This window comes from Hydra viridissima, unplaced genomic scaffold (assembly GCF_058129835.1).
Source record: "Hydra viridissima isolate aposymbiotic clone 2 unplaced genomic scaffold, HvirCarnegie_v1 scaffold_3, whole genome shotgun sequence".
Classification (NCBI taxonomy): Eukaryota; Metazoa; Cnidaria; class Hydrozoa; order Anthoathecata; family Hydridae; genus Hydra; species Hydra viridissima.
Window position 1 is genome coordinate 19934831 of NW_028324302.1, and position 20454 is coordinate 19955284.

A 20454-nucleotide genomic window follows, 5' to 3' on the forward strand; every position below is an offset into this window, starting at 1 on the left:
GGTATGTATGAAATCCCAATCAAAAGTATATACACAAAAATTAAAAAAATATTTCAACAAAAATTTCGAATATGAAACACATTAGTTTTTTGTCATTACACAGGTAATCTTGATAACTAAATATTAAATAATTATGACTAAACTTCAGGTGGCTCATATAGAAAAAAAAAATCATTTTTTTAGGAAAATTTGATTTTTTTTTAATATATCATTCAATGCAAAATTTATCATTCTTTTAGAAAACATATACATTTTACATGAAATACTTACTACTATTAGTTTAATTTAACATTTTTCATAGCTAAGTTTAATTTTTTATGATTAAGATTTCTTTTTAGCGGAAAAATTTTAAATAATATTAAAAAAAAAAAAATTTTTTTAAATTATGTATTTTTATTTTAAAGTATGAAATAAATATCTAAATAAAGTCTGTATATTGTACAATATATGCAACTAAATAAAACGGCTTTTGATTTGTCATGCATTGTAAAGTGCGCTGTATAGCTTGATTCAAGTTTTAGTAGCTATTGATATCTCAAAACATTTTACTTGTATTTTTTATCAGGTTATTGATGTTTAAAGGAAATCGGTATTTAAAGGTTTAAAGGAAATCGGTATATACCAAGTCAAGCAAGATGACAGAAACTTTAAAATCTTCTTCACTTAGTTATCAAAAAATATCAAAAACTTCGAATGAGATTTCTAAAAAAAAAAGATGATGATAATTATTTTTTGTGCGTAAACTTTAAAATTCTTAAAGATCTTATAAGTAGTTTAACATGCTCTGATAATGCAAACAGCAAAGATGTTACTGAAGCTTATGTTTCTGGTGATTTTTAAGTTGATATAATTGTTTTAAGTATTTTTTTTTGTTTCTGTCTTTGTTTTTCGTTTTCACAAGCTTTTCGTTTTTCCATTTTTTTGCAACTTTAAAACTGGATATCTCATGATTGAGAAAAGCTTTTTGGCAGTAATTTTTAATTCATGTTCCTTGATCATAAAGATTTCAGATGTACTAAAATATGTAGTTTCGCATAAAAAAGATCTAGGCATTCACACATATCTTTTCACAAATACAATTATTTACAAGTAATGCTATAAGGCATTCACACATCTTTTCACACATACAATTATTTACAAGTAACGCTATAATGACATATCTTTTACGCACACAATTATTCACAAGTAACGCTATAATTACATATCTTTTACGCACACAATTATTCACAAGTAACGCTATAATTACATATCTTTTACGCACACAATTATTCACAAGTAACGCTATAATTAGATATCTTTTACGCACACAATTATTCACAAGTAACGCTATAATTACATATCTTTTACGCACACAATTATTCACAAGTAACGCTATAATTACACTCCCCCTTGGTCATAACGACCACTTCACCTCACGGACTATATCGCTCAGGTGCTATCCTTTTTCGGGTGCTTCTTCGCAACATTGGCGTCTGGTTTGTCTCGTCTTCAGGTAACACAACGCACAGTTCTTCATCATCTTCTAGATCCTCATTCGACTTGTTATCAACTCTGACGGGTCTTAGGTCGCGTATGTGTCGGCATACTTTGTCCACTTCAACCGTTTGCTCCGAAATGATTCCTGTAATTCTCCCAATTTTGTAATTAGAGTCACATCGGTTGTCCGGGGGCTTTACCCATACTTCATCGCCAAGTTTAAACTTGTTGGTGATCTTCTCATGAGGTTCATATGCGTTTTTATCGTCGTCAATTCCTCTAACTCTAATTTCGCAATGGTATAATTTATTTGCGGGTGCTGTAGATGACTTACAACAGTCTTTTGGGCTGACGTTATACCAATAAACTGCCTCGGGTATGCTGCACGGAACTCTCTTCGCCGTTCTTTTCACTGTTCGATGGCACCGTTCTGCAATTCCGTTCCCTGAAGGAACGTAAGCGCACCTGAAGCGAAGTTTAACGTTCCATTTGTTCATAAATTGCGAAAATAATGTGCTTCGAAATGCTGTATCATTATCCGTCAGAATTTCGTTTGGACCGCCTCGTTCAAGAAAGATTTCGTTTAATTCCTGAATGACACATGCACTAGTTTGGTCTTTAAGATGGCGCCATATTGCATATCGTGAAGGCCCACAGTCAATCAGGGTAAGAAAATGTTGCCCCTCATAATGAGTTATATCCATACCAAGCCGTTGCCACGTCCCTTTTACTTCGATCTTCCCTTTCGGCCACTTTATCGGACTTGGATCAATTGATTGACAGGCTACACATTTTTCAACCACTTGCCTGACTTCTTCCCTGCTTACTGATGGGTCAATTCTACGAACAAAATACAATGTTCTCTTCACACCATAATGTCCCGTGGACTTATGAACATGGTTTATTTCTTTGGGAGATAGAGAAGCACTAATCGTTCCACCTGCAGCAAGTTCAGTGGGCTTATCGATCATTTTCAACCAACTTCCAGGCACTCGAGTAAGTACATCGGCTAAGTTAGACTCCGAGGGCACTAGTTTAATATCCACTCTGAGTTTGTATTCCTCCACAATATTCGTAATGGTATGAAGCCGTCTTCTAATCAGCATTTCGTTTGAAGCCTTTGTCTTCAATCTAGATTTTCCAGTCAGTGCATCGGTGACCCAATGTAATACTGCTTTCGAATCAGTGCAAATATGCAAGACATTCATCTTCCAATTGAGACCCATGTTTAGTCCTTTGATTACTGCATCGAGTTCAGACATGTTTATATGTGTTGTATTATCTTTTCTTAACCAACAAGCGTCTTCGATTATATTGCCATCAACTTCGATACTCACACCTAGCGCTAGTGAACTAGCATCCACCCACACTGTTGCCTCGTTGCCATAAACATTCCAAACTCCTTTGGCAGGATCGTCGTTACGTGTTCTTTTTACCATATCGTTCACCATTTTTTCAACAAAATCGCATTGTATCTTCTCATCCCATGTTTTCGTTAGGGCGTTTGCCGTCCTTTTAACAAATGACGAAGCTACACGCAACCAACCACAAACTGGAAGATTCCCTGTCATTTTTCCACATAAAGAGAAGATTTTTCGCCTCGTTAGAGAACTTGGAATTTCACCAAAATCGTTGTCTCTCTTCCAAAATAACTTCTTATTTTCAATTCCAACTTGTAATCCTAGAACTCTCTGTAGTCCATACATATCCAAATGATCAAGTACACTGCGAACTGATACGATATCTTCATTTACAAGAATATCATCAATGTATGATGATGTTCCCTTCCAGATCTTTTCGTCTTGCGATAGAACTTTGTCCGAAACTGCTTTCATTATGACGGGCGCAACGTTCAGGCCAAATCCCAAACGTGTTAAACAAAACCTCTGTCCACGGAACATAACAGTTTGGTAAGCCCAGAGTTCCTCGCTGATTTTGAGTTGCATGTAGGCCGATGATAAATCAATAATTGAAATATTTTCTCCAAGCCGTCTCCAGTCTCGAAGTTTGTCAGCACATGCATCCGTGTTCGCCGTAAATGGTTCAATAAACGTGTTCAGCTCCCTGAAGTCTAACACTGGTCGCACTTTCCCTTTGTTTTGCTGCACCACTGCCATAAGTGGAACCAAACCTTTTACTGGACCGTGTTTTTTCGCTTCGTACTTTTGCAGCCATTTTTTCTCTATCCACCCTTCAATTTCTTTTTCGTAATCGTGTTTTATGCCGATGGGGATGGTATATTCAGCAATTCTATTCACCAGATTTTCAGGTTTGGTATTCCATTTCCACGCAATTATCCATTCTCTATTTTTCTTTTTAAATGAAGCTGTGAAATCCTGAGCCGTTATATTCATATCATGAACATCTATTGACAAATCGCTATTTAAACCAAGTAAACATGCTTCTTTTTTCATAAAACAAACATCCCGCGTTGCAGAAATCGATACTCCACCAAGTGCCACTATTCCATTCATACCCATTATGAAACAAAAACCCAGTGGTTTGAAATTGACCACAAGTGCTTCCACACACACTGTATTTCCATTTGGCGCGGTGATTCGAGTTTGGCTAACACCTTCGCACTGCTGTTGTTGTCCATTTACAGTTACCACGCTAACTTCTTTCTTCGTTATTTTTGTCGCACATTTTTTATAGATGATGCAGCAGGTACACCCTGAGTCAATTAGCACATCCTGAAATACACCGTTAATATCCAAGAGCATGGTAGGTAACGCCATTATTGATTGTTTAGGGAGAGAGCTGTCGCAGACGTCTTCTCCCTCACTCCGTTTTTTGGACACATTCTTGATATGTGTCCATACTCTTGACACGAGTAACACAGCACATCGCTTGACTCCCGTCTTCTACCTGACTTGTTTCGATAATTATGTCTTCTTAAATGACAATCTCTCGCAAAGTGATTGGGAAGTTTGCATTCATAGCACACTGATTGTGTTTTATCTTCTAGCAACCTCGGATCACTACTTTTCATTGCAGCTACAGCAAATTTTTCCACCATCCCGTTGTTCCGTTCCTCGATCATCAGAGTCCTTGCTCGCGCAAGTATTTGAACAGTTGTAAGATCGTCCATACTAGAACTCGATCTCAGCATTCGTCGAACTTCCTCGGGGAGCCCAGCAACAAAGGCACACGCGATCGCTTTGTCTGGTAGCCCACCAATTAGGGTAGACAATCTTCGTAGTTTTGCCAAATAAACATCAACTGCTTCTCCATGTTTCAGCTTTCTCGTGACAAACTGCTCGTAGGCTGTGAATCCATCAACGGCAAAAGCTTCAAGCAAAGCCTCCTTTATTCTCTTAAAATTTTCTTTATCAGTCTCTGTTAACTGTTGATACACTACGAATGCACCATCAGTGAGACGGAGAGGAACCACACGTGCCAGATCGGTTACACCAGTTACTTTACATACCAATTCAACCTTTTCCAGCCACTCCGCAACTGACTGTTGATCGTTTCCACTAAACTCTGGAATTAACTTTAAATCAAGTTTAGTCGCCATTTCGCCGAAATAGCTTGTAGTTTCGCATAAAAAAGATCGTTTTTTAGTTGTGCGTAAACGCCGATGTATCTTTGTAAAATTCAACACAATTTATTTACAAGTTAATTCCCTAGGTATTCACACATATCTTTTCACACATACAATTATTTACAAGTAATGCTATGAGGCATTCACACATCTTTTCACACATACAATTATTTACAAAATAATTAACTAAGAATAATTTTATAACTTTAAGAACCCTAAACACCTATTTTTTTAATGCATAGTTTGTTATTTTTTTTATTATTGTGTCCAGTTTTAAAATTTTTTAAACATTTTTCTTTTATTTTAGTAGAAATGAATGGTAATAATATAAAGAAGCTATAAACAAAAATTATTTAGTTTCGAAAAAAATTGATCTAGAAACAGTGTTTTGAATTTTTTCAGATTTTCCCCCTTTTAACACTGATTTTGATAAAATTTGTCTTAAAAATAATTTACTTAAAGTTTTTTTTATCAAATTTTTAGTTTTCTATATTATCAAAAGCAAACTAAAATATATATGAACCACTGGAATTGCTTCTGTTCAAAAAATTTTTTTTCTATGTGAGCCACCTTAATTATGGCATACCTTGTGCGTTTTCTTTTACGGAGTGTTGTTCCATCATCAATGTCTGAAACATCAGTACCAAAATTTGATTTTTGTTTTGCTTTTGCAATATCTTTTTCTGCACTTTCATATGTATCTAAAACCATTTTAATGAAGTTTATTGATATGTTTAACAACATATATCTTGGTTAAATATATTATTGTAGTATCTTAGTTATGACTAAGATACTACAAACAAAAGTTTTTCAATTTATTTTAAATTAGTATGACAACTCAAGGATTTATTCGTATAACTACTGATAACCTGTCAAACTTACACAATACATTTTTATAAATATTTGCACAATTGTTAACAAAATTGGTGAATCAGGATTTTTGATAAATATACTATAGCAGTAAAAGATACTCAAGACTATATAAAAAAATACCATAATTTTTCGAAATTATAGCCTTGTAACTCTTCCGTTTATCAATATCGAAATCAGTACAAGTCTGAACAGCTTTTAAAATTTTTTGTTGAGACTTATATATTGGCCAATAACATTCAAGATGTTCATCAACGTCATTAAGCAACTTTCGAACCCAAGTTTTCGGAGCAATTTCCACTTCATCAAATTCCAAAAAGTGAACAATACAATATAATCTAGAAAATTAACAAATATGTGTACATGAAACGCTTTTATAAAAAAAAACTTATGCTCAACCCGATTCAGGTATATCATCAAAAAAAATTTATGTCAGACGATAAAAGTTTTATAAAAAAGAAATAATGAGGTGTTCACTATTATTTATAGGTAAACACACACATTTTAAAACTAAATCATTTATATAATTTATATAAAGAAAGTATATTTAAATTTTAGACAGTTTAAATGTTATTAAATTTTTTTGAGGATTAAGGATATTCATAAAACGAGTTTGCATTTTAAAACAATTTTACGAATATAAATATATCCAAATTTGTTTCAAGTAAGTTTTGCACGAATTTGGAAGTATTCAGAAGTACACAAATATTATTTTCTGTTAATGAAAAAAATGAAGGATTAAAGTTCACCACTCTTATATTGAATGACGTTAAACAGCTCAGCCCATATTATTGGACCGTTGTTATTTTCATATTTACAAAAAGGTACTCTTTTTTTCTCTCCTTATCAGAGACAGAGATAAGCTTTTTTTCTGAAACTCTTCAAATAACTTGTTCAAGTGGTAATGATGGTTTTCGAATAAGTTTTTAACACTTCGTAAGTGTTTTTCAAAAGTAAAAGCACTTATCCCATCTAATGCACCAAATTGACGAACATCATCTGCTAAATGAGTTAGGCAGTGAACATTATAAATAACAAACTCAGGTCTATATAATTTCGGTGAATTCTGTCAAAAGTTGTCAAAAGTTTTTCAGCATAGTTGCACAAATTTTGACATAGCTTGCAGCTAACAAAACATGCAGAATAGGGTGCATATTGTTTTGAAGAACTGATGGACCGGTATACAACAAAAGCAAACGAAACTCAGTTGCCTTCCAATGATCTAGTTCAGTAAGGGAATGTGGCTGTTTTAATAAATCAAGAATTGGCCACAGCTGTAAACCCGTGTTTTTAAATAAAGGCAAACCATCGATACTGCATTGCATTAAAAATTTAGAACAATCTGATGGATTTAAAAATATTTTTTCACATTCAAACAATTTTTGCCAGCATGAGGCAATTCCAAAATGATGATATAAACCACAACTTCTCAACTTTTCACAAAACACATATCTTGGTGTTGAATATAAATTCCTGGGATCAAAAGGCAAAAAAGAATTATGTGGCTGAGGTATACATAACAGAGATTTTATTTACTTGTGAGAAATACTTTCATCAACAGCCCAACATGCAAGCTCAACAACCAGCCCTTTCTTACCATCACTTTCATCAGTATCTGTGAAATTGTCTGATTCAGAATTCCATTCGACCCTATCACTATCACTTGTTGGAGATACAGATAGTCATTCAGTTCAATTGGCTGGTTATTAACTTTTTCACTCAACATAAAATCATTATGTGGAACTTGATTTGTGTTAAAGACATCTGCAATTTCGTAAGCTTCACAAGAATCAGCTTCTTTATTAAAATAGACTTCATTACTTAAATCTATTAATTTATTAGTAAGAGTTTTACAAAATATTACTAAACCAATCTTTGTCATGAAAACCAAAGTAAAATATATACTATTGATATAACACTCAAGACCTTTGTTTAGTTAATTGATCAACACTTATATTTCTAATTATTTTAATTAACTTTTAAAACAAATACATGGTTAAAGACATTAACGTAGTAAGGTCAATATCCTTAAACAACGTTTACCAACAAGACTCATCAACGATTACCAACAAAACTCATCAACATTGACAAACAAAAAGTCAAAAGAAATTTAAAGAGATTAAAAAAAAAATGAAATTTAAAAACTATTTAACAAATGCAAGTTTGCATTTGTAAACTTAAAACTTTAAAAATATCTTTACATATTTTCAAATTTTTAAATAGCAATGGTTGCAAATTAGCAAGTAAACTTTCAAATCTTTATGATTTGTCTTGATTTAATCAAAAATGAAAAAGTTATGATATATATTTTAAAATAATACTTAGGTAACATACTTGCTAGTCATCATTTCTTCAGTTCTCTTTAAACTTTTTTTCCTACTTCTTATTCTTAAATACAGACCTCTTGACGCACGTCCGGACATAAATTTGAAGCATGTGAGCACAGTGTTTTCACTGACCAACCAAAATTCGTTTATTATTATTTTTTATTTTCATTTCAATTTTTGATATATCCTTTTTATTTATTCATTTTTAATAAAAAAATGTACAGCCCTTAAATGTATATCTAGGTCCGAGAGTCCAAGATACATATCTAAGGGCTATAATTTTTTTTTATTTAAAGAAATAAAATTTATAACTAAAATTAAAATTAAAAAATAAAATTTTTATATTTAAAACGCCCTACTTTTGTCGATAGGATAACGTTTGCACAATTATACAATGTTATGAATTGGTTGGTTTAATGTCATCATATCTACGTTGATAGAACGTGAATAGAATTTTGGTTGCCCGATGTTATCCTAACGAAGTCGGTAAGATGTTTTAATTTACTGGTTGGCCCGACGTTATGATATTGACGTTGAGAGGACGTCATATTTTGTTAAGTGGCTTAATTACAAAATTCCGACTTTGGGCCAACTTGCGGTGTTATCTATGGAGTCTATTAGAACAAAAGTTAGCGAAGCATATGGGATTTGGTTGATGTTTCAGATGTGATTTGGTTGATTTGGTTGTTTTTGTTTAAATATTTTTTTATTGATATTCTCTTATTACTTAAAAAATAAAAGGTAATTGGTTTTTTTGACTTTTAAATTTTACATTAGGAATTATACCGTGCAATTCTATAATTCTTAATGGAATACCATGTATACCATAGAATTCTGTTAAGAATTCCATGGTATAAGTGGTAGCATTGGGCTGGCTAAGCAACCCTGGTATACCATGGTGTTAGCCAGCAAGCACACTGGTATTCCCTGGGTGTTAGTTTTTACATTTATTTTAATCATTTATAAATTTGAACATTTGGGAAAGTTTGACTGTTTCAATGATTTATTTTATCACCAAGCCATCACTATGGTGTTCAGCATTAGAACTATACAAAGAAAAACTAAAAGAGCGTTTGATTCAGTTGCGTCAAATCTCCAAAACAAAACTAGTACTGAGGATTTTGCGAGCTACCAAGTAACATTACTAACAATAGGACTGCAGGTGCCTCAAATTGCTAATAACCTTAGTGATACATTTGACCCAGAAATATGCATAGATACTGTACCTGAATTACAAATAAATGCTGACTCCTAAATTCCACATGATTACGAAAATGACTCAAATAAAAGCTTTGGCTTTGACTCAGATAGTGAAACAAGTGAGCGTGAAAATGATTTGCCTGTTTATGAGAGTGAATTTGACATTAACAGTAGTTTACGTGACTGGGCTACGTCGTTCAACATTTCTCTTACAGCTGTATCGGCACTACTTCATATTTTGTGGCTGGCCGGTTTGTCTGTACAAAGTATTCTAGAACTCTGTTATAAACACCTAAAAGTGCGCAGATTAAGCAAATTCCTGGCGGAAACTATTAACATTTTGGCATTGAAAATGGAATATTCTTTAAGAAAATCTTTTAGATCTTTAAAAAAAAATTAAATCTGACTGATTTTGAAACAAAAAAACTGTCTCTGAATATAAATATTGATGGTTTGCCATTATTTCTCGGCTCACGTATGCAGCTATGGCCAATATAAGCCACTGTCGTTGAATTACAAAAAGCAGATATTTATATTATTGGCTTATATGCTGGATCATCCAAGCCTTTATGTGTCACTACATTTTTAAATGACTTTATCATTGAAACGAAACATTTACTTCAAAATGGTGTGAGATATTTAGATCAAATTTATCCTTTTGTAGTGAATGCAATTATTTGTGATGCTCCAGCACGATCATCTATAAAGCAAATTAACGGGCATGAAGAATATAATGCCTATGAACGTTGTACAGAGGAAGGCACTTACTTGAACAATAAAACGACATATCCAAATTTGCATGCATCTCTTAGAACCAATAATGACTTTGTTAGGCAAAAAGATGAGGACTACCATTTACCGAATAGACAGTCACCTTTGTTAGAATTAAATATTGGGTTAGTTTCTAAATGTCCACTTGACTATATGCACCTAACTTGTTTGGGCGTAGTTAGAAGGATTGTTAACCCCTGGTTGGAAGGCGATTTGCATTACAAGTTGCCAGCGAGGGTAGTGAATGATATTTCTGTTAACTTAATAAAGTTGAGAAGCTATTTGCCTTGTGAATTTGCCAGGCAACCACAATCAATTCTGGAATAAAAACAATGGAAGGCAACTGAGTTTCGGCAGTTTATATTATATTTGTAAGCAGTTGTTCTTCGTGATGCTATTCCCATCAATATGTATCAAAACTTTCTCATATTTTCTGTTGCTATAATATGTTTACTGAGACCTGAATTTGCTAACAGTCTGCAGTATTGTGACTATGCAGAGATATTGTTGCTTATGTTTGTTACAGATTTTGGCACCATATATGGTGCTAGCCAGCTCATATATAATGTACACTTAGTCATTCATTTACCACAAGATTGTAGAAATTTTGGAGTCCTTGATAAAAAATGATCATTTCCTTTTGAAAATTTTTAGGATCAAATAAAAAAAATGGTGAGAAGGCCTCAGAATCCAATTGCTCAAGTAATGCGACGCTCTTATGAAAAAGAACATATCCTCTTGGTTGCAGAAAATAATAGCAATATTCAAAATTTGTCCCGTCCAAAGTACATTTTACTGGTCCTATGCCGCCAAACTTCTCTCATGAAAGTTATTGTCAATATAAACATTTTAAAACCGATAGTATTTTCATTTCATCAACAGTTGTAAACAATTGTTTTGAAATTCTAGGGAAGCTGTCAATTGTCAGAAACATATTGCAAACATCAAAAAATGATTTATTTATTATCTACAATTAATTCATTGATTTGAAACTATTTTTTCATTTTCCTTTAGATTCTACTCACTTTGAAATATTTTTAGCTGCTCATTTATCCACTGTTCTGAAATTTGTACAGTCTGAAAATATTGGAAAAAAGTTTATTAATATCCCTTATGGTGATAACTTTGTTCTTATGCCTTTGCTGCATTAAGTGTAAATTCAGTGAATACAAGTTATGATAAAAATTCATACAAATGATTAACCTTTGTTGTTTTTTTATTGCAAGTTTTTTTAAAATTCATTATGTATTATGGCGTCCCTAATAGTAATTAAGTGGTGCAATATTATATAAATCCTTGTGATATAAATTTGTTTAAAAGGTATTGTATTTTTAATTTAATTGTATTGTAAATTCATATAATTTCAATCTTCTTGCTAACATGTTCATGTAGAATTTTGTTCATAAAAGTTAAAAAAATACATAACGGTTATATTGTTGCTCTATCATTGTCTTGTATAACATATTTTTATGAAATATTATTGCTGATATCTTATTTGTTTTTCAAACTATGGAATCAGATTTAGTATTTAAACAGTGGAAATATAGTGTAGAATATAATATAGTAATATAGCATTTCCTAACTTCCTAATTGGTATTTCCAGCAACATGTCATTTAAGTTTGCTATCGTTGAATTTATAAATAAGCAGTGTGTAGCCACTATCCCAGTGTCATAGTTTGTTTCAGAAGAAGAAGAAGAGTGTTTCTTCCCTTCCAAAAAAAGCAGAAGAAAACTGAAAAAGCTTGTTAGTGAACAGTGTGAACAGTGTGTTTGGCAACTTGGCCAAAGTTTTCTGTTAGAGTTCTGGGAAGAGCAGGTGTAATATAAAATTATTGTTGGCATATTTTACATTTAAATTACCTTGTTTCATACTAATGCAAGACTGTAAAAAAATTTTAAACAATTAGTTAATATCATTTTTGACTGTATATTTCAGCAATTTATGAAAGAGCTGAAGAAAAGGTGACAAAACCTTTGAGTCAATCAAACATTGGTACAACTGATCCAGATGCTCAAGCTCGTGAACAAACCTCAAAGACAAATAAACATGGGTAGATAACGTAGTTTTCAAAATATTTAACTTATTTTATTAAATAAATGAATACTAGATTTTCTTTGATAGCCTACTTTTTTAAATGATTAAGTTGTGTATAAAATATTTTTACACTTTCAGGCATTTAATAACCTCAAAGCGAATTTATTCAGACTCTGATACTGACAATGAAGAATGTCTTTCCAAGAAGTCAAGTTTAATGCAACCTCCCAGTCCGCCTCCAAGAATAATTTCTACTATTTATATGCCTGCTGTTCAATATAATCCTTCCCACTCTACATCTATTCAATCTTCAAATTCTCCTGCTGCTATTTCTGCTACCCACATTTCACCTGTCATCTTCAGTATGCCTACTACAAGCTCAACCAATCAGTGCACATTAGCTGCTCATGACACAACTCTTTTCTCTGTAGTTGAAGTCGTTCCTGATAATGACCAAGGTTAGAATAATACTAGATGTATTGAAAATCATAGTTTCATTAGTTGTCTAGGCTGTATTCTGTAATCAATGATCTGTTTGTTTTGATGTATTTCTACATGTTTTATAATGTATTTAATGAAATAAGTATTACTTGAAATAGCTGATCTGTGTATCAAGCTTATCATCATTATTGATTCATTGACATTTATTTGTTCTATATATCGCGAAGTTAGAATTATTTTGTTTTATATCCAAGTTTAAATGTTGGGAGAAAGTTTTTGATTTTTTTCTTAAAGTAAAAATTATTTAAAATTTTAGCTTTATTTTTTAAAGAAATAATAACTTACGCTTTAAATAATTTATGTTGAAACAAATTATTTGAAAAAAATTGTAAATTAGAGCGTATTTTTAAAGCAATTATTATTTACTAAAATCAATTACTCATTTTCTCCCAACTATTAAAATAGGAGATAGAACAAAATAATTCTAACCTCGCGATATGACACTGATTTTGTTTAAAATTTTTGTCAGTGATAAAACCTTACAGCTCTCTTCTACAAATTTTAATTCTAGCAGAACTAGCAGGGTTAACAACAGTACCTAAATTTTTAAAATGCTCTGTTCTGTTTTTTAGGCTCCAATTTGAGACCATATCTGGAAGCAATTCTCAAAACTGTACAAGAAATTAAAGTCACACAGACTATTCATGGAAATATTTTAAATGCTTTGGTGCAACAAAGAAACGCTATAAGCCAACCGTCACAACTTTCTCGTGGTATTATTCCTATAAAAGACCTTCATGACTTCCTGTTATTAAACAATCGACTCAAAATAGATGACAATATTTCTAAAGCTCTGGTTAGAGAACAAGTTATTGTTAGAATCCAGTATATATTTCAAGCAATTTTTATAGTAGCTGTTTGTGCTGTTGTAAAAATTATTACATATGTAGATATCATTACATCTTTTTAAGTAATAATGTTTACAACAGCACAAACAGCTATTATAAAAGTTGCTTGAAATTTATAATGGAATCTAAATTAATAATATTTAATACTCTAAATCGATAATACTTAATTAAGTAGTTCATACAATTAAAAGCTGTAACAAAATGTAACTCAACCAGGCAATTAAACAAGTGTATTACATTTAACACCGTGACTTATTATGAAATAAATTTTTATTTATTAGTGATTTTTGGTAAGTGTTACACTACTTCATGCTTACAAGTAGTTATTAAGTAACTTGTAATATAGGCCGCTCATTTGAGAAGTCTTGGAGGACGAAAAAATTTTGAAGCTGTAGCAAGGATGATGGAAGCAGTGATGCCAGATAATAACCTAGCTCTGCAATTTAATTATAGTGGAATTAATAACAAAAATGGATTAAAGGGAACTGAATTTCTTAACATATTGTGCAGTAAGTATGCAACTGTATTTTCTATTTATTGCTGTTCAATATTGTTACACCCAATATTCTTCAAAGCCCTAATAGGTTTTGTTTCACTTCAAGACTAATTTCATAATTATAAAAATTAAAGATATCAAACTATATAAGATTAGTCTACGTTTAGTTAATAATATTATTGTAAGAATTGTGTGTGTTGGATTGTTTTATTTGATAATAAATGATAATATTCGATCACCATAATAATAAGTGAGTAGTAAGGTGTTTCATCATAGTTACGTACTGACAAATTTTAGGGCAAAGAATTAGATTGTGTCTTTTGCAAATGTATATTAAGATAATAATGAGTGTTTATGGAACTATTATCTTTTTTAGGTGCTGTTCAGCAAAATGTGTTGACTTCAAGTACAACTACAAAAGATATTGAGAAAGCTGTAGGCCAATGGTTTACTGGAGCGCGAGATAGGGCTGGTAAACGTACAGAAAGAGCAAAAAAAGCAAAGTAACAAAGGCTTCAATCAAGAAGGAGAAAAAAATTGAAATATATTAAATCAATCTGCCAAAGAAAAATTCTCCTTTTTTTATTTTTGTGTTTTAGGTTGCAGCAAGTTTTTCGAGCGCTTAAAAAGTAAACCGGCCTTTGAAAATTGCAGCTTAATTTTGTGTTCAAATGTTGAAGTGTAATAATCCATAAGTGTTTTTATGAACAAACTGTGAATACTAAAGGCTTTTTTGTGCTTAGGTGTTGCTGTGTGTTTATGCATAAGGTGCTAAGTAAACCTATGAATTTACTGCTTAATTTTGTATTTAAGCTGTCACGTTTTGGAGGTTGTTTTCCGGTGCATGAAATTAGTCGTTTAATTGACTAATTTCATACAGAATCTTAAAAATTTGTATAAAGTTTGAGTTCAAATTTGTACTGGTTTTTGTATACTTTTCATACAATTTGAACAATGTGAAAAATATACATAACTGTGCACATTAATGCACTAACAGCTTTATTGTTACTAGCAAAAAGCAACCCTTAATACGGGTTATCGTCGGTCTGTTACTTAATTTATAGTGGCTGTTTTCCACAATTTAAAGTTGCGAAACCTTAACTTATACCAATTAGAAAAACGCCTACCATTGAAAAAATTAAACCATGTGTAAAACAACAAAAAAGAGTATGCGGAGGTAAAATAATTTACCAAATACTTAACATTGAGTAATTTACAACTGATGTAGGTTATATCAGTGTAAGGCAGAACCATTTTCCTCGACATTGCTAAGTTCAAAACAATACGTTTTTAGTTACTAAAACAAAGTAATAACACTTCGTCATGCTTTAAATTGACGAAAGAGTAAAGCTAAATTCTTGTAATATTTTTTATAACATGAACTTTAATTAATAAGATTATTATAAAACGAACGTAAATTATACATGAATTATTAATTTTTTGGTATCCCCTTGATACATTTTTCTTTAAAAAAAAGGAAATTGACTTTAAAGCGTTAAATACACTCAACTAAGTAAATTTATTCAAAATAAATGATCATTTGACCATAACTATATATGGCACTAATCTGACCAATTTTATATATGCCCTCTTTGCTTCAAAAGTTTTTAGTAAAAGAGCTCCCTTCCCCGTTTTTGCCTTAATGGTGGTCAGGAGAATAGAGTTATTTTTATTAAGAGTAATCAAGTTTTTGATGGAGACCTTTACCAGAATAATAAAATGTAAAACAATGATTTACATGTATAAGAATTTTTTCTTTTTAATATATATATAAATTTAACATATATAAGAATTTTTTCTTTCCTCAAAAGTGTTGCGAATGCAAACTAGGCTAATTAATTAGTTAAACACCTTACAAAATTTAAGTAACTCGATATTTGACAAATGCGCAAAGCAACAATATTCACTCCCGTTTAAAAAGATTCCCTAAGTTACGTACAACAAATTATTAGGCATAAAATAGAGAAAATTTAAAAAAAAATTGAACTAATTGCATATATTTAAATCATTTTAACTGACAGAAATTTACAATAAAAGGTAATTAGGTTTTTTTTTTATAAATCGTATAAATGCGTCAATCGTAAATCTTTAAAAAAAAAAAAAACACCACATAAAAACTGAAAATCGATTTACCTATTTATAGTAACCTATTTTGACATGGCAGTTAATATAAACATTTATCGAAAATGTATCTTCGAAGTGCAAAAGGATTAACAATACTAATACAAAAAAAAAAAATCAAATTAAGATATAAACTGCATTTTTAGCATGTTGTCTTGGTTTTAGTAAATAAATAAAATCAGTAAGTTCCAATAATGAAACTACCTATTATTCATTTTTAACAATAGACACCAACGTGAAGGTAAGCCAAGCAGTCTATCAACACAAAACATCAAAACAATAACACATAACTATAGAATATTTACACTTGATCCTAAAATCCATTGAAAGTAACAAACCAAATTAAAATATGAAAGGCAAAAGTAGAAAACCAATTTAAACTTAACTATATATTTATCTTTTTACTAAACATATAACTACATAAAAATATATTTGTTTTTATGTTCAATATTAGTTATTCAATTATTTCAAATTTAGGACATTAAAACACCCTAGATTTAAAGATCAAGGTTGCATACTCTCCCATACACATTACGTTAAACATTAGAAGAAATTATTGTGTTTCCAGAATAATTAAAAAAGGCTCGACAATCAGAAAGGCTAGAATCAATCTTGCTCAACATAATGCCAAGTAACATCACTTTGAAAACATGGAAACAACATAATTTAAACATATATGCAGCTATAAACAAATATGGTTTCATATAACACATTTAAACATTATAACACATATAAACATATTAAATGACAGGTATATTTATCAAAAACAATGAAAAAAAAAATTAAAATAATAAGAAAAATATAACATTATTTGTGTAGCACTTTTCACCTACCATACCTTGAATGAGATGCTTATCAATTTTGAAAAATAAACTATTAAATGCTCTAGTTCTTGAACATGCAATATATTTATGATATACAATATTTGAGATATACCCCAACTCAATCAAATGTTTGACCTTGACTTTTATTAATTGTCATTGAAAAAGCCAATCTAACAGAAAACTGACGACGTTTCAGAACAAAAGGTAAATTAGAATCTGATGGAGCCAACTGAATTTGAGGAACAAAAACCCATTTACCACCAGAAACACCTGTCAGAACCTCTGCATCAATATAATTATTTTGAAGAGCACAACTTTAACTTGAGTACCATAGCATAACCCAGCTTTGAGATCTAAATTTCTGAGTAGAATAATTACATAACCAATTTTCAATTTTAAACAATGAGGTAGCATACCTGAAGGAGTTAAGCTGTTCAAAAACTCAATAGGAAAATTATTTCTTTCATTAAGGTCATCAGTATCAATTTGATCAGCACTTAAATAAATTTTTACATCACCCGGCAGACATTCAAGCACTTCTTCATTGATAATGAATCAACATTAGTTGGTGTTAAAATCACGCGTTTAGAATAATCATTTTGATCAGCATCTCCAAAAATCTTTTCAACAATTGATTCATTTTCTCTAATAATGCACTGATTTGGTATTTCAATGCACCCTTTTAAAAGGATCCTCCTCTTTGACAGTATTGTTCCATTCCCAAGTTTTAGTAGCCATTGGGAAAATTCACCTTCCCCATCTTGTACTCTCATATTTTCAGTTAATGCAAACTTCTGCACCCATTGCCAATGCAAAGAACAATGTACACACAATTCTACTATTTCAGCTGGTTGTGTTTATACACAACTCTACTATTTCAGTTGTTGAACATTTTCATCAAAATTTTCTAGATTTAAGCCTTTAAACTCATCAATAACAGGCAGATTGTAATCAGCCAGCATTTTACCACTTTGATTAATAATCTATTGAATTTGATGAAGAGTAGCTCGCTCAGCTATTAGATGTGGGATTGAGCGGTGAATGAAATCTTCCATCATAAAAGCTTTGCATGTATTCCAGAGATGTAAAGGATTGTCAGATTCACAAAAGGTGAAAATAATTGAAAACAACTGTCTAATTTGCTTTGGCATACGTGTTAAAACCGCCTCAGTTTGAGTATTCTGCCATTCAGTGTCATCTTACAACAGACCTGTCAAAACACATGCTGCACGAAACGTTTCAAGGACAATACCATTAACAGTACGCACATCCTCCCTAGATGTTGCTCCTTTTGCTTGCAAAAGTAACAGATAAAGAAAAAACAATTCTCCAATTGGATTAACTTTATCCATTCTTATTATCACCGTATTACCACCCCTTTGTCTAACCTTCCATTAACAATGTTTATTATCAAATATAAAGTGATAAGGAATGTCTACATAAGAATAGCAATGTGCTCTTTCATTTTCAGTATTTAACTTAACTATGCCGTTAGGTGCGTATCACGTTGAGCTGCACGATCTAAAGCCATTTGTTCTGCTCCTTCTCTAAAATACAATAATTGATTTTCAGGTAGATGTTTACTAAGTCACAGCATTTGGAAAACACAGAAACAACATAATACAAACATATGTACCAACTATAAACACAATAAATGTGTTTAAATATGTATATAAGGTTAAATATATACCTTATATACATATTTAAACATATTTTTAAAACAATTATATAACACGTATTAACACATACACAAACAGCAAAAAAACACTTTACATTATTACAAAAACACATTGATAAAACAACTACATAGCACTTATTACCAGATACACATACATATCAAAAAAGCATATATGCAAACAATAAACGTGTGCAAACAAAAATTTTAAAAACGATACGAGAAAATTTAAAAATATTCAAAGTAAACAAAATATATATTTACAAACAATACTCTTTACCTTCTTTTTTTTTTCATAAGAACTGTAATCCTCATAACAAAATTTAACCTTTACATACAATAACATGTGACATGCCATGTCAGTGTTGGCACAAAGGTTTAATTTATTTTTCTAAATTTTCTAAAAAAGAACAAAAATAGTTAATAGCATCACAGAAATTTCAATGTAGTAATAACCATTTTATGGAAATAGCATCTTAATTAGTGTAACTTTAAATAACATCCATACCCCTATTTTCCTTCTAAAAAGTAAGATAATAAAAAAATAACTGCAAAAAGAAAAACTAAAACAAACAAAATATAAACGATTTAAAAAATTAAAATCCTTTTTACTTTAAATCATTTCTACTTTATCTAATACAAATTTAAATCCTTTCTACTTTATCTAATTAAAATTTAAATCCTTTCTACTTTATCTAATAAAAATTTAAATCCTTTCTACTTTGTCTAATTGAAATTTAAATCCTTTCTACTTTACCTAATAAAAATGTATATATAACTATTTTATATACTTACTTCAATTGTAAGATGATCTTAGCGATGATTATTTATCATAATATGATTCTTTATGTAATATATCTAAACTAATAAATAAATTCCAAATCTAAACTAATAATTTAATTCCAAAAGGAAAAAAATTTTAACTCGCTTAAGAGATAGAGCATCCCGCCATCGGAAATTGCGTAAATGCGTAAATTCCGATGTAAGAAATAGTTTATAAAGGTGACTCCGATGTGATTGAATCTTTTTATTTTCCGATATTTTCCGATGGTTTGTGGTGGCTTGCAAAATTTTGCTTTAATTTTGCGAAAACTTCGTAATTATAGATAAATACATCGGAAGTACCACAATATTACGAGTTTACACTTTAAATACGATTTATTGTGAAATTACGCGAAAATATCGTACGATAATGCGTAAATTTTGAAATATATCGGAGAGTGCTTGAAATTCTCCCTATCGGCCTCGGACTACATCGCACCTCCGATGTGATACCATTCCTCATCATCGCATGACATCAGAGTCACCTATATAAACTATTTCTCACATCGGAATTTACGCATTTACGCAATTTCCGATGGCGAGATGCTCTAATAAGAGATCCTTCTCCAATGGCCGCGTGCAACGGAAAAACGCGCTCTTTCAAAGCCTAGTAACTAATGAAGAAATGACGTTAAACGTTAAACATTAAGCATTTCTGTACGAATTATATTATAGATAATTAATCATTTTAACTAATTGAAAATTAGAAATTTAACTGAAAATCGTGTATATAGAAATTTTTACTAAATGGTACCTTACTGAGCCCCACGTAGGCAGCCCATATGGGCTGCCCACTTAGAACCCATTTCATGCCCAGTGACACTTTTCCTTGGGCGGGATATGGGCAACCCATTTGTAAAGTCTTAGAAAATTGTAAAATCTTAGAAAACTTTCTACAAAATTAAAAAATATTTGTAAAATTTTGATAATTTGTCATAAA

At 31.1% G+C, this 20454-nt stretch overlaps 1 protein-coding gene and 1 pseudogene across 1 annotated transcript; one reads left to right on the plus strand and one right to left on the minus strand.

The window, feature by feature from the left end:
• Window positions 1-1412: 1412 nt before the first annotated feature.
• Window positions 1413-4214, minus strand: LOC149891349 (uncharacterized). Its single transcript, XM_090082084.1, has one exon. The coding sequence runs from the start codon at window positions 4212-4214 to the stop codon at window positions 1413-1415; it is 2802 nt and encodes a 933-aa protein (XP_089938210.1).
• Window positions 4215-11598: 7384 nt separating this feature from the next.
• LOC145199246 (uncharacterized) lies at window positions 11599-14579 on the plus strand (annotated as a pseudogene).
• Window positions 14580-20454: the final 5875 nt, after the last annotated feature.

Bases quoted from the DNA above. Each gene is read 5' to 3' on its own strand.
- LOC149891349 (XM_090082084.1), bottom strand. From the start codon at position 4,214: ATGGCGTTACCTACCATGCTCTTGGATATTAACGGTGTATTTCAGGAT.